The sequence below is a fragment of the Ceratocystis lukuohia genome (genome assembly GCF_044167205.1).
Source record: "Ceratocystis lukuohia strain C4212 chromosome Unknown Supercontig3_pilon, whole genome shotgun sequence".
In the NCBI taxonomy this organism is placed as follows: Eukaryota; Fungi; Ascomycota; class Sordariomycetes; order Microascales; family Ceratocystidaceae; genus Ceratocystis; species Ceratocystis lukuohia.
Window position 1 is genome coordinate 3,473,810 of NW_027263522.1, and position 13,643 is coordinate 3,487,452.

The following is a 13,643-nucleotide window of genomic DNA, read 5'->3' on the forward strand; positions in this document are numbered from 1 at the left end:
GGGGATGCCCTGGCAGCCAGGACTAGCCATAGAGGCATCTACGAATTCCATGGCGTTACCATCCAGCCGTGATTGTCCACAGTTCTAGGAGCTTGCGGGAAAGCATCTTCCTGGTACACTGCACTGCAGCCTAGAAGCGTCTGGCGGGAAAGCCTCCTGGCTGCAAAGCCAAACCCTCTTCCCACACCGAAAAGCCGCAGGAGAACCTCGAAGCCGATGCACACCTGCCCGTGATTGGTATCGGAACACGGCACCACCCAGGCCACCCCTTTCTAGAGCACGCGATCATGCTATTATGGAAAGCCAGCAGGTAGGCGTGCGTAAGATATATTCAAGTTCGTTTTTGCCAGCAGGTACAAATTATCAATATCTAGGCGTTAAAGAGCATACTGCGATTTTACATCCAGACTCGTAGACGTCAAGAAGGCTATCCTACCGCCCAGGGCTGTCTGCTCTATGAGAGTGCAGACGGCTCTCTTTTATCCCCTTCACTTCATATGGCAAGAGGCAGCTAGAGAGGCGAGCGATGGGCCAACAGTCTATCTTCTTCCTCAATAGCTTTCTTTCTTTCTTTCTCTTTCTTTTCTAGACTGCGCTGGAAACATGTCCTTGTCTTCATGGTCTATGCAGATTTGAGACAGGTCACTAAATCGTCAGTCGGACTCTACCTGTCCCCCTTCTCTTCTTCTCTTCTCTTCCAACAACTTCTCGCATCGTCCTAATCCCTGTACTATACCCTATCCTAGCACAACCGGCTGTCTCATGTAGCAAAAAAAGACTCTCTCATCCGTAACCGCCAGCCAACCAAACCTCTTCGCTGTTCTCTTCGGCAATCTGCATGGCTTAACCCTAGCTAGTCTGCATTCCATGGCTTAACCCCTAAACAGGTGGGGCCTATTGCTAGCCAATAGCATGTTGCATTTGCATACGGAGGCGCTAAAGTGCTGAAGTGCCGGCAGGACAGACTTTATTCTTGTCCCTGTCCTCTGGCTCACATATCTTGTATTATGTATGACTGTGGGACAGACAGTCCAGGGGCGGGCCGACAGACAGACTGTGCATCTATTTCTGTTCTTTTATATGTCTATGCCTGTATGTCATCGTACGGACTCTCTTTGACGCCGTTCTACAAGGGCGGCGAGACTTGCAAGCGCTCAAAGGCACAACCCCCAGGAAACCTACAAGCGAGGAGAGCCACGGCGGCTTCCCAAAAGCCATTGCTAGTCTGAGTCTATCCAAAACCCACCAAGACGATAAACAGAAAGCCACCTAGCTTTTCCGTTCCACGCCGGTAGCACATGCTAATCTGATAGCAGTAGGAGCTAATGCCTCAGGCTCATTTGAAATGATTGGATGACATGGGGCCATCCTTGCTTGCTTGTTTTCACAGCCTACCACATGTTCTGGTCTGAAGGCCACCCCATAGGCAGCCCTTTGTTTGGCTAGAAATCTTTGCACTTAACTGCCGACAAACACTGGACGAAACGCTAGATATAGCAAGTGGCAACCGCAGCCGTCCACCGCGACCAGTAAAGCCCTTATCCCCATCACTGCCGGGGGGCAGCGCAGTGCGTGCTGGTGGAACCATGCAGTCGTTATTCTGGGAGTCTGGCTGTCCCACTACAGGACCTGCCTGCATCTCCCCAAATGCCCTTGCTGGCAAGAAAAGTTCCTGGCGCTTGTAGCAGGTCGTCTGTGAAACTAGACAAGTCGAGATGGAAGTCGGCAGACAGGCAGGCAAACAGACAAAACGACAGACGACAAAAGATTAGCCTTCCATTTCCTTCTGATGTTTTCGTCTTTGTCTGTTTTATATTCTTTCCTATGCTATTATACCACTATTATTGTCTTTACTTGTGTTCTCTAATTACTCATACTCACGCCCATTCGCCTGTTACAGTCACTCGCCCGTCTAGACATTGGAAGAAAGACACCGTCCTGTCTTTTGATACTACCCTCAGCCCAACCACCTGATCGCCATTTTGGACCATATCGTTCGTCCTCTATTCGTTTATCCTCTTCCAGCTCTACTCAGCTTCCACTCTCTCATACCTCTTCCACACGATCTCCCACCAGATCCTCACCAGCCATGACAAGGCCGTCACAGGCTCTCCGTCTGCTGGCTCTCGCTGGTTTCTCCTCCTCCATTCCATTAACATCCCTCTCTCCGGCCCCCTCCTCTGCCAGTCTATTCACTCGTTCCGACACCTGTGTCGCTGCCTCACTCACATCATGCTCGGCATCGCTGCCCTCTAACTTTTGCTGCCCCACCAATTATGCCTGTCTTGCGCTGGCCGCTAATACGACTGCTATCTGCTGTCCAGGCGGCTCAACATGCAAGCGCATCTTGCCCATTGTCTGCGACATCGGCCTGCAAAGCCCCAGCTTCAACATGTCTGCTATTGTCAAGACTACGTTGCTGGACTACAAGCTGCCGACCTGTGGCCAGGCCTGCTGTCCCTTTGGATACCAGTGCGAGACCAGCGCTGATATGCCTGTGTGTGTCATGAAGAGCGACCAGTCCGTGCTGCCCGATGGCATCGTCCTGAGTTCATCAAGTTCCAAGCTCACGACATCATCGTCTTCAGCCTCCACCTCAAGCGTGTCGACATCCGCGGCCAGGGCCACAACCACTCACGACACAAAATCGGAAATGACGTCCACGTCGCTTTCACCGCGGCCTACCTCATCAGTGAGCGCCTCCGCCTCCGCCGGTCCCATTTATCCCTCCTCGCCCTTTGCCGTCTTGCCATCTCCCACCAGCATTGAGACTGTATCCTCACCAACCTCAACAGCAACACCATCGTCTTCATCCTCGACTGGCAAAATCGTTGGTGGCGTAATAGGAGCCATCAGTGGCCTCGTGTTATTTGCATTCATCTTTCTCTGGATCCGCCGCAAACGGAATCCCCGAATTTCCATCAACGGTGCTCTTGCATCAGGCGACCCCCCTCTCATGGGCGGCCGTTCCACCAGTCCAACTTACTTGCATTCACATGGTCACTCGCGCAACGGCTCGAAATCCAGTGGTCCATTGTCTGGCAGCCAGATTAGCAACCCCATGGGAATCCTCACTGGTGGGCTTCTTCGCACTGACTTCATCCGCAAGCCGTCGGGCAGTAGCAGTAGCAGCAGCGATGCAGACGATAGAATCTCGCCAGCCAACTCGCCGCGTTACGAGACTTACGCCCGGCGCAACGACCACGGCCACGGCAATATTAGCCAGACGGACGGGCTAACTATCTCGGCCCACCACGGTGCCGTACCTGTTGCCCCGCCCGCGGCCATGACCCATGCCCCGCGAAACTATGCAGCGAGCCATGACTCGCTCGTCCCTGCGCCGCTGCAAGTGACTCCGCCATACTCTGAAAACATGCCTCTAGGTCACCAGAATTATCGGCTAGACCGTAACACGCCAACGATCCGTCTGGTGGACCAGAAGGTGGCCTTGCGTCCAAGCATGTCCCAGATGCATCCAGGTCTGGGCGTCTATCGCAGCGATGGCATGGCCAGTAGCAGCCAACGCGACACAACCATGACATTTATGATGCATGAAGCTGGCGTACCGAATGTACAGAGTGGCCAGCCGTATATGCCGTATCGGGGCTGAAGTCCTCGAGACTAGCCTGCACGGCCAGCTTCGTTCCTGCTACCAGCAGAGAATCGCCCACCAAATGCTTCTCCCCGTGATCTAATCTTTCTTTACTTTGGTTCCTTTGTTTCTTTCATCGTCAGAAATACCCCTTGTCTTTTTGCTTTTCCTTTCTTTTGTCAGTCCGTGGTTATTATCGGCATCATATTATAGCTTTCCTTAGTGTTGCAAGAAGCCCCAGTATGGCTTGGTTATTCAATGGGTCTTTTTTACTTTAATAACATATCCTTACTAAATTGCATCATGCTTGTATAGCCGGTCCAGCTGTATATGCTATACAGGCTACATCTGACCGTATTCCTTCAATATTGTAGTAGAGCAGCACCGTCGCCTTGTCTCAATGTTGGGCCAGTTTCACATAACCAAACACTTCTTCCCATCACGATCTGATGCACTCACTCCTACCCATGGCGTAAATTCTCGAGTTGTATCTGTCCATGTGCCAACGCTGCCATCATCCGCGTCACGGCTTTTTTTCTTACGTCGCGCACCCGCCGTACTGGCGGTACTCAATGCCTTCTTCTGTTCCTTTTGCTTTTTATGCTTTAGGCCACGCACATTTATAGCTGCGCTACGCGATGCCCGGCTAGCATTGCTCCGTGTCCGGCGTATAGCCGTAGCCGACTTGTTTCGTAGTTTTGATGACGACGTCAGCCAAGCCGACAGATGGCGGGCTGAAGCTGGATTCATCTGCTCAGATTGACTAGGTATTGGGGGGAAAATCGGTAAAGGAGCCAGGTCTCGGGACGAGGATGACGAGTTACGTGGCTCCAAGGAGTCTTCCAGCCGACGGGCAACTCCTCGCCGGCCACTAGGCCGAGGGCGACGTGCAACAGGCGCATGAATCCGCATTTCGGGCCGAGGTTGGACATCAGAGGGGCTAATAGGATCAGCACCACCCGTGATTCCTGACGGTGTGCTAATGAGCAAAGGAGTATCGGGTACAATCAAATTTCCTGTAGGCGTAGAGGTAGACATCAGTGGCATATCGCTCATCACTGTAAACTGCATTGACGTAGAGCTTGAGCTGATAGGCAAGTTCCCACTATAGCTGCGCGAGTGAGGTGAATGTGACGAGTGCGAATAAGGAGGCAGAGGGGGCAAAATAGTGGACCAGCTTCTAGGTGGCTCAACTAGACTACGAGAGGCAACGGGGACGCGGGGAATTTTAAATCGCGAGCTATCAACATTCAAGTACGGCAATACTGTCCGTCCTAAGGAGGTCGATGGATGTGAGGAGGAGCTCGAGGTAGATGTTTCCCCAAGCAAAGCTTGATGGTCCAGAGGCTGGCGCGCCTCTGGAGTTTCGGTGAATGTAGCAAAGCTGCTTGTTCCAGAACGAGGTGTCATCCAGACTGCTGGCGGATCATAGTCATCACTTCCACCCGGCGAAAATGTGCTTGAGCCAATAGGCATTGGTGGGGATTGAGGTGGAATAGAGGAACAGGGTTCAGGCATACTAACAGAGCGCGTCTGACTGGTAATAGAAACGGCTCTGGTGTCAGAGCTAGGGATTGCCGGTCTATATCTAGTGACAATTGGGGGGAACATTGATCTAGCATCAAGCGAGCGTCTTGAGCTATGGGGTTGGCCCCTAAAAAGGTCGCTAGTGGAAACAAAACGTTCGTCTAGAGACAACCTAGAGCCAAAAAGCCTTCTATCTTGTGATAATCCACGGTCAAATGGTCTTGAATTGAGTGAGTGCCTAGACCCAAAAGGCCTGTTCTCAGGCGAGCTGTATGGCCGCATTCTCCCCTCATCAAGCGACATTCTGGTGCCCATGAGTCTCAGGTCTTGTGTAATTCCGCGCTCCGTATCATGGAACTGTCTAGACTGGCTGTTACGGAGTCCCGGTGTGCTGGCAGACCTAGGGCTTGGATATGAAGTACCAGAGATTTCAGTCCTTGGCGCCATCCTTGCTTCATCCATGGTTGTCGGGGTAGATGTCTGTCTACCGGTTAGGCTTTGACCGCCAGCGAACTGCGACTGCTGCAGATGTTGAACTGGCGTCGTATCACCGACTATATGCTGTACACTAGATACAGCTGCAACCTGTGGGTGCGATAAGGCTATCGGTGATATGGTTGACATCGACGCAACAGTGGGTGATGATCTAGCTGCTGTACTAGGAGTATTTCCTCCCTCGATAGTCGGAATATTCAATGCAACGCTATTTGGAGATTGCGTATGGCTTCCGTTAGGAAGCGGAGTAATAGCTGGCTGGCGCATAAAGTTAGGCACAGAGCCAGGGTCATCTTTGTGATACGGGGGAGGTGGAGGGACCCAGTTATCGGCATCGCTTTCATGAGGGTGTTCGTAGCGACCATTAGCTCTACGATGCGTAACGCGCGGTGTAGTAGCAACTCGCAGTCTACGACTCGCAGCAGCAGCCGTAGCGGCACGCCGAAGGGTGTTTGTGGAGCGGGGGTTTTGATGAGAGTAGGGCGCATCGAGAGCCTCCCATAAATCAGCATCGAGAGACGGCGTGTTGTCAATATGTGGCGAGGCGACTCTGGAGAGAGACAGAGCTGCTGCGTTGAGACGTCTAGGGACCAATGGATCATCATCGTCGTCGTCGGCCATATCTCGAAATGAGGCTTCAATTAGTGGAGCAGAGAGGAAGGTAGGAGACACTTGGGTAGAGCCTATAGTTGCGGGAGTTGTCGAAATTCGAAGAAGCGAGCTTCGTGCGCCTCCATTATTCCTAGCAACAGTACGCCTCCGCACTATATCGACCTCGGTATCTAAGTCGCGGACTTCCTCTTCTAGCACTTCCGCCTCTGGGGCACCAAGTTCAATTTCAATATGCTTTGTAACCCCATTATTCATGCTGTAGTCAAAGTCGACAAGCATGATTCGGCCGCCATCAACGAAGTTTACATCGTCCTTGTCAATATCAACCGTAGCGCTGCGGGCTGCAATCACGAGTCGTTCTTGAATGCGGTTAGGGCCACCAAAGCCCTGTACAAATTTGACATTTGATACGCCCTGCAGCTCGGCTATCTTGAAGCCTCTCACAAAAGTGTTTGGGTTAGGGTGCTTATCAAAAAGCTTCTGCCATTGCGGGACCTGCGATGCCGGGCCAGGAGATGAACGGTTAGACACGCTGCTGTTTTTGCTGCCTAAACTGCCACCTGGTCGATCCTGGGCCTGTGTTTTAGAAAGGAAACGCGGTATGGCGTCCAAATCTTCAGGCACGCCGTAAACCCAGACATCCCGGCCAGAGAACCCTGAGGACACCAGATCACCGTGATACGTGGCCGCGGGAATAGTGCAAGGCATGATCTTGGGATCGGCATTCGGTTGGTGGTGCGGTAAGGGGCCGGTAAAGTAGGTTGTGCTGCTGCGCAAGTCATCGACACGCACCGCCCGAAATGTTTCAAAATTCCGGTCGTAAGTAAAGGCATAGGCGGCTTCGTCTTGGCTGGTATGCTGTATCAAGACAGAGTGACTGCAGTCCCGGCTAGTGTTGGGGAAGAGAATCGACGTAGTCCACAAAGAGCTGCTGCTGCCCTCGGTAGAAGTGCTTGGGTCATAGTATGGGGCTGTGATTACTACAGTGCTTGGCGGAGCCGAGTTGGAGTTGAGGGTAGTGCCGAGAATTTGGGTGCTGTCGAAAGAAAAAGCGAGGGAGTCAACCGTGTCGCATTTCACGGCACGGCGGCCGGTAACAAGCGCGTCAGAATGCAAATCCAGCACTTCGATGCCTCCCTCATATGCAGTGGCCAGAACTGCTCCACAGGGTGACAGGGCGATTGTTCGTGGCGGGTTGTCTGGGAACAGCGATTGTTTGCGTTTTGGCGGAGACTGAGTGAGGTCATATATGTCGATCTGAGATTCTGTAGAAAGCACGGCCAGCAGCGTCCCATCATCCTTGATACATGCTGAGCGGGGACGTCTAAGCGTAGCGAGCTCTCTGACAACTTTGGCATCCTGGTTTCTGACATCGATAACATAGATGCGAGACGAGTTGTAGGCCAGAATATTATGTCCTTGCGGGGATGGGCAGAACTGAAGACCCTCGCCGGCAGGGGCTGAAGCGGAGCCGAACGTGGTAGATATGAGCTTTATCTCGGTGATGGATGGACGCAGATAGGCATCAAAAAGGTTCTGCTTGGCCTGGAGGGCAAACAAGCGACGTAATCGTGGGAGGTCGTCGGCTAGCGCACTGTGTGGACAAAAGGACTCGTGTGATGCGACAAAGGACAGGCATTGCGACAGTTTAAGAGCATAGAGCGAAGCTTGCTGGGAGATGCGATGCCAGCGACGGTTAAGCAGCGAGAGAGAAGCAAAGGTGTTGGGATCGGCAGCTGTGATGATCCTACAGCCGCATACAGGGCATTGCGTCAGCGGGTGAGGGCCTGTATTACAGAGGCATAGGTAGCGGGAGCAGCGGGAACAGGGCATGGATCAGTGCAAATCAGATTTTGGGGATACAACAGAGGACAGAGGGCACTTACTGCTGGATTATTTCATCAGGAAGACGATGTATGGCTGGGCCTTGACTTTCGGGCCCGATTTTCTGGCGGGAAGAGTGCAGTTTGGGAGAAGGTCGTCGCGAGGCTGAGGCTGAAGAGGGCGCTGAAGATGAGGCTGGGGGTGAGGCTGGCATAAAAGCTAGGGCTGGAGCTGAGTTTGACTCAAGCTCGGCCTCATACGTCACTACTGTCACTGCGTCCATGGCAGAACAGAATGGCCAGACGCTTTAGGAAAGACGGAAATGCAGAACGGCGATGGGATGGAGAGTTTGACACCGTCGCACAATACGGCGAGTATCAACAAAACACTATGCCGTGGTTAGTTGGAAAGGCCAGTTTATCGGTCTTTTTTTAGTACCAGACGCTCTTATAACAAAGAGCAACCAACATCGCCTAAGACCTGGAGATGCTGAGCGCTGCAGATACCAAGCTAACAACAAGAAATGTCATAGCTTGGTTTAGCGGTTGGGGAAGAACAAGGCACAACAAAGAGCAAGGAAGACAAAGAAGCTACTGGCGATCAGGACAGTGCAAGCAAAGCTTAGTAGTAGAGATGTAGATACCGCAAGACGAGCAATATAGCAAAGAGGGACACGCAGGTAAAAGATGAAGAAGAATGGAAAGGAATAAATACGAACAGGCAGAAAAGAGGCTTGGGCCAAACAATAGCTAGGCACAGTCGGAAAACAGGGAGAACGGAAACGGCCGCCCCTTCCAGACGCCGAGAATGTGACTATCAACAAACAACAGAGAGAGGCCTGGTCTAGCCTTGCACGATCTCGCATGCAGATAGATAGAAGGCAGTTTTTAACATGCAGACAAAGAGCGAGGAGAAATAGAGAAAGAAAATCACAGAATAAAGCAGCAAATATCACCGGTAATAGCAGGGCATTAAGAGGATGACGACAAGGCCAGAGAGGGAAGCAAAAGGAAGAGATGTACGCGCATCACCTCCCAAGAACGAAAGAATGGAAATCAATCACATTCACCACATGATGGAAAGCGGAAAGGCGAAAAGAGAGATAGGATCAAGAAGAAAGAGAAAAGGCAACCCGGCAAAAAGCAGAGGATGGCGGGCACAAGAATGCGCAACCAAAAAAAATTAAAATAAAAATTAAAAAATAAAAAATAAAAAACACACACAAAAGCGGGCGTTTTGGTGCTGGCGCTGGTGCTGGCTATCGTTGCATTGCCTGCTATACAGAGGGCAATACTAAGGCACAGGCATAGCATAGCATACGCATACAAGACATCATCATACGCAGACAACACGCACACGCATACATCACACATACATACACACTGACCTGTCTACACATCACGCATCCATCCATCCATCCATACGTACATCCACTCCGCCTCGGCCCAAAGAAGACTGGCAGTTTTCACTATCAAGGCCCAGTCATTGAGTCGGCCGCCAGCCAACAATATGCCTAGCCAGGCTCATGTCCCACGCCTGCCCTCCCTCTGCTTCCTAGCACAGCTTGCCTTTGTCCTTGCCCGCCTCTCCTGTCTTGCTCTCTTGCGCATCTTCTAACCAACCATCATGTCTGCATCGCTATTCCCCTCTTTCCTCCCTTTCGCCCCCAACAAGCCGTCTTACCAGCAACCCCCAGAGGCTAGAGTGCCCTCCCTCCTCTCGCCAAATCAAATCATCGTCGTTGCTGCACAGTGACACCCTTTGCTTTTTTTTTCCCGCTGTCTGTAACAGCACAGCTGCAAGCAAACTGCAACACCAGAAAAACTCCATCTCTTCAGGGCGAACATCGTTGCAATCCTTTGCAATGTAATCTGCACAAACCCTACCTTGAAAGCTTGCAATCAGTCTTGCAAAACTTGTGGTGGGTGGGCCTGCAGCTACCACAACGTCCTTTCAGTACATCTCTTACGCGCATCCTGTCTCCCGTTTGCCTTTCATACCCGGCTTACCTGTCTTAGGCCCATCCCTTTGTCTCCCCAATCAAACCCGTCATATACATGATCCATATGCGTCAGTACTACACAGCATCTGCCGCCTCATCATCTCAAGCCAGCCTGAGCCGGGCAAAGTTGTCAAAGGGATAAGCTTTAGCCTACTACCAACTACGCGCATAGCTGTTAAAGGCCTCGTTTTTCATGCCTCCTTAAACTGCATTCCACAAAACTTCCGCCTTTTCTCTTGCAAGTAGTCGTCTGATGCGATATTGATAGGAAATATTGCCTATGCACCTATCATGTTTTAATCTAAGACACACCGCTTCAATCTGGCAGTGAAAATCTTGTTGAGCCGAGATGTCTATTGTTCAGCCATCGCATATTAAGCCTAAAACCAGACATTTTAGGGTTAATATCCGCGTAGCTAAGAATAGCAACTGCTTTTTATTTGCCTGCTTTGTGGGCTGTAGTAGAAGCCGGTGTCCGTTATATCCCGCCCGGCCTCCTTTCCTCACTTTCCTTTGACCTTTGACCTTTGTTCTTCTGTTCCTTTTCTTGTATCTGTAACAGACCATGCTACTGCGCCTTCATCCAGGTCCTTTCCTATCCCTATCCTCATATCCTCATACCCTCATACCCTCATATCCTCGTTCATGTCCTCGTTGCTTGGTTTCCTCTTTTATGGCATTACTCTCATGTCACGACAAACGTCTGGCTGTGCACAATGTACATTATCAACCTCATAGAGCGGTCCCGAGCTAATGCCTCGCCAAGTCCATCCCCCCCTGTTTTGATTGGGCCTTTTGGCTCAATAGGGGCTCTAAAACAAGCACACAAGATCAAACCGATATTGGCTGTGTAAAAACATCGCCCTTCAGCCGCCCATTAAAATCCTTGCCACCTCGTTGTGAGAAAAATAGTGATGGTGGCACATATTCGAAACTCAAAATAGCAACATGGGAGGCAGCACTACATGATGATGCCTGTAATCACGTGATCAGATATGGCGACAAAACCTTACAACCACCTGGGGATTGTCCTGTTAAAACGGTCGCGATCTGCACCTTGCCCATTGGGCTTTATCCTCCTGTTTTTTGCCTCACCTACCGAGGGAGACTCTCAGCGACAAGTCTCACGCGGCAAGTACAATCATTCCTCCGCAGTGCTGATTGTATCTACCGCTTTTCCTGTCTCTCCGATCCGAGGAACAGGCGCCAATGTCGGGAGGTCTTGGCTGGAAAAAAAGAAGATTATACCTTACATTTTACTCTTCTTTTTCTTAGCAGGAACCATGGATCCCGAATACCTCAGCGTTAATAAGTCTGGTGACGTCACGAAGAATCCGCGCAAAGGATGGCTTGCACGGATAGTTCCTAATCGGCGCGTGGCTCTATGCATTGCGGGAGTTTTGATAACGGCAATTGTACTCACCGCCGTGTTTGTTTCCAGAGCCACGTCGTCATCCGACGGCGACAAGATTTCTGTAAGTCCAAGGGTTGCAAGCATACATCCTTTTTGCCAGCGCGCTTCGTACTAACGATTGAATCAAGTCCGGGACAGGAGTCCCCAGTGGGACAGTAGCTGGTGACAAAGCACTTCTTGGAGATGATTCCGCTGGGCCCGTAGTCAACCTTGGTTACACAACATATCAAGGGAAATGGCAGCCCAATGGTATCGCACAATTCACTGGTATGCGATATGCCAAGGCGCCTCTAGGTGATCTGCGGTGGCGAGCGCCCATCGAGCTAGAAACTATGTCTAACATCCAAAAAGCCACTGGCGTAAGTCTACAAATCAAACTATCAAATGTCAAAGGCTCCTGTCTCTAAAAAAACGCATATAGTTTGGCAAGGCATGCTATGGTACCAGCGCCGGAATGCCCGCCGATCAAAGTGAAGACTGTCTGTTCGTGAATGTTTGGGCACCCCGAAAGGTCACGGCTCGGACAAAACTCCCCGTATGGCTCTTTGTACAGGGGGTGGATACAACTCGAATAGTGCCCCCTATGTCCTTGGGTCTGAAGTCATTGAAAAATCAGGGTACAATGCGATTGTGGTAACGTTCAACTACCGCGTGTCTTTGTTTGGATTCTTAGCCAGCGAAAAGATCAAGGCAGACGGTGCCCTGAACGCCGGACTGTTGGACCAGCGCTTCCTTATGGAGTGGGTGCAGAAGCATATTGAAGCTGTACGTTTATTCCTCTTCCCTTGGCTCGTGTATACTTGGTATGCTAACACTCACTCATTAGTTTGGTGGGGATCCCGAAAAGGTCATGCTTCATGGCCACTCAGCCGGTGGTGGCTCAGTAGCCCACCACCTAACCGCCTACGGTGGCCGCGATGACAAGCTCTTCAGCTCAGCAGTCCTCGAGTCGCCATATTACCCAACCGAGCTGACTGTCGTAGAGTCCGAATGGCAGTTCAACAAGACTGCAGAGCTTGCAGGCTGCGGATCACATACAGACGTTCTTTCATGTCTTAGAAATATCGACGTAGACACTCTGCAGAAAAAGGTCAACGGGGTCTACAACTTCCCTAACAAGAACGGCATACCTGTCTTCTATTGGTCGCCCACGGTTGACGGAGACTTCGTCTCGGAGGACTTGATGTTGGCCTTCGGGGCTGGGCATTATGTCAAAGTCCCAACACTAATTGGGACAGTGACGAATGGTGAGTAGAGTACTGATCAAGCCTGTTTTTTTAAACCTGCGATACCGTGGCTAACCTGAGAATCATAGAGGGATCTCTATTTGCCGTTGATGCTAAAACTCAAGCAGAGGTCACCAACTTTTTATCCAATAACTTGGCCCGTTACAACAGCTCATGGACAGACACCATCACCAAAGCCTATCCCCAGGCCCCCGAGATCCAGGGTCGCAGCGCGTGGTTTCCTACCGCAAGCCTGGCCTATGGGGACGTGATATTTGACTGCCCGTCTTTAGTCACTGGCAATGCCATCGCCTCTAGCCTTGCTACAATGAACGGCCCTGCCCTTTGGATGTACCGCTACAACGTAACTGATGAGGCCGAGGTAAAACAGGGCTTTGGTGTACCACACTCGGCTGACCTGCCTGCTTTCTTTGGCGCTCGATCAATGTCTACGACCGTATCCCAGAGCTATACTACCTACAATGCGCCAATGGTGACCGCAGTCATGTCTTATCTCATTTCGTTTCTGCGGACGCAAAACCCAAATACCCTCAAGGAGGACGGAGCCCTGGAGTGGGATACGTGGGTTCCAGGACAGCAGGCCTCAAGGCTAGTTCTAGAGCTAAACAACACCAGACATGAAGAGCTCACACAGACCTTCCGATCGCGATGTAGTGACTGGGATCGGCTGTTGAAGGAGTCTCTTCTTTCGTGACTTGATGACGCAATATAGTATCCGTGTAGCTTTCTTCTTTGTATATAATAATAGACTGCAGATATAATGAATCAAAGGAGCGCCGTAGACCGTGAGCTTTCTCGGACCACAGAGGGGCTAACTCTCTATGGCACCACTTCGTTTTGTTTCGTTTCGTTTCATTTCGTCCGCCCTAGTTTCATCTGTATCTGTCTCTCTCTCACTCGCTCACACACTCTCCCTTGGTAAGGCCGCCT

At 51.2% G+C, this 13,643-nt stretch overlaps 3 protein-coding genes across 3 annotated transcripts; 2 read left to right on the plus strand and 1 right to left on the minus strand.

Moving 5' to 3' along the window:
• Nucleotides 1-2,089: 2,089 nt before the first annotated feature.
• HOO65_030887 (uncharacterized protein) lies at nt 2,090-3,610 on the plus strand (the record flags this gene model as incomplete). The annotated part of the gene is made up of 1 exon (XM_071000514.1): nt 2,090-3,610. The coding sequence occupies one exon, from the start codon at nt 2,090-2,092 to the stop codon at nt 3,608-3,610; it is 1,521 nt and encodes a 506-aa protein (XP_070860566.1).
• A 324-nt stretch (nt 3,611-3,934) lies between these two features.
• Nucleotides 3,935-8,333, minus strand: HOO65_030888 (F-box domain-containing protein; the record flags this gene model as incomplete). The annotated part of the gene is made up of 5 exons (XM_071001778.1): nt 3,935-3,952; nt 4,052-4,657; nt 4,851-5,010; nt 5,520-7,973; nt 8,113-8,333. The coding sequence occupies 5 exons, from the start codon at nt 8,331-8,333 to the stop codon at nt 3,935-3,937; spliced, it is 3,459 nt and encodes a 1,152-aa protein (XP_070860567.1).
• A 3,002-nt stretch (nt 8,334-11,335) lies between these two features.
• Nucleotides 11,336-13,407, plus strand: HOO65_030889 (carboxylesterase; the record flags this gene model as incomplete). Its single annotated transcript, XM_071001998.1, has 6 exons — nt 11,336-11,527; nt 11,595-11,825; nt 11,888-11,949; nt 12,042-12,231; nt 12,293-12,713; nt 12,782-13,407. 6 exons carry the CDS (start codon nt 11,336-11,338, stop codon nt 13,405-13,407), a joined length of 1,722 nt encoding a protein of 573 aa, XP_070860568.1.
• Nucleotides 13,408-13,643: the final 236 nt, after the last annotated feature.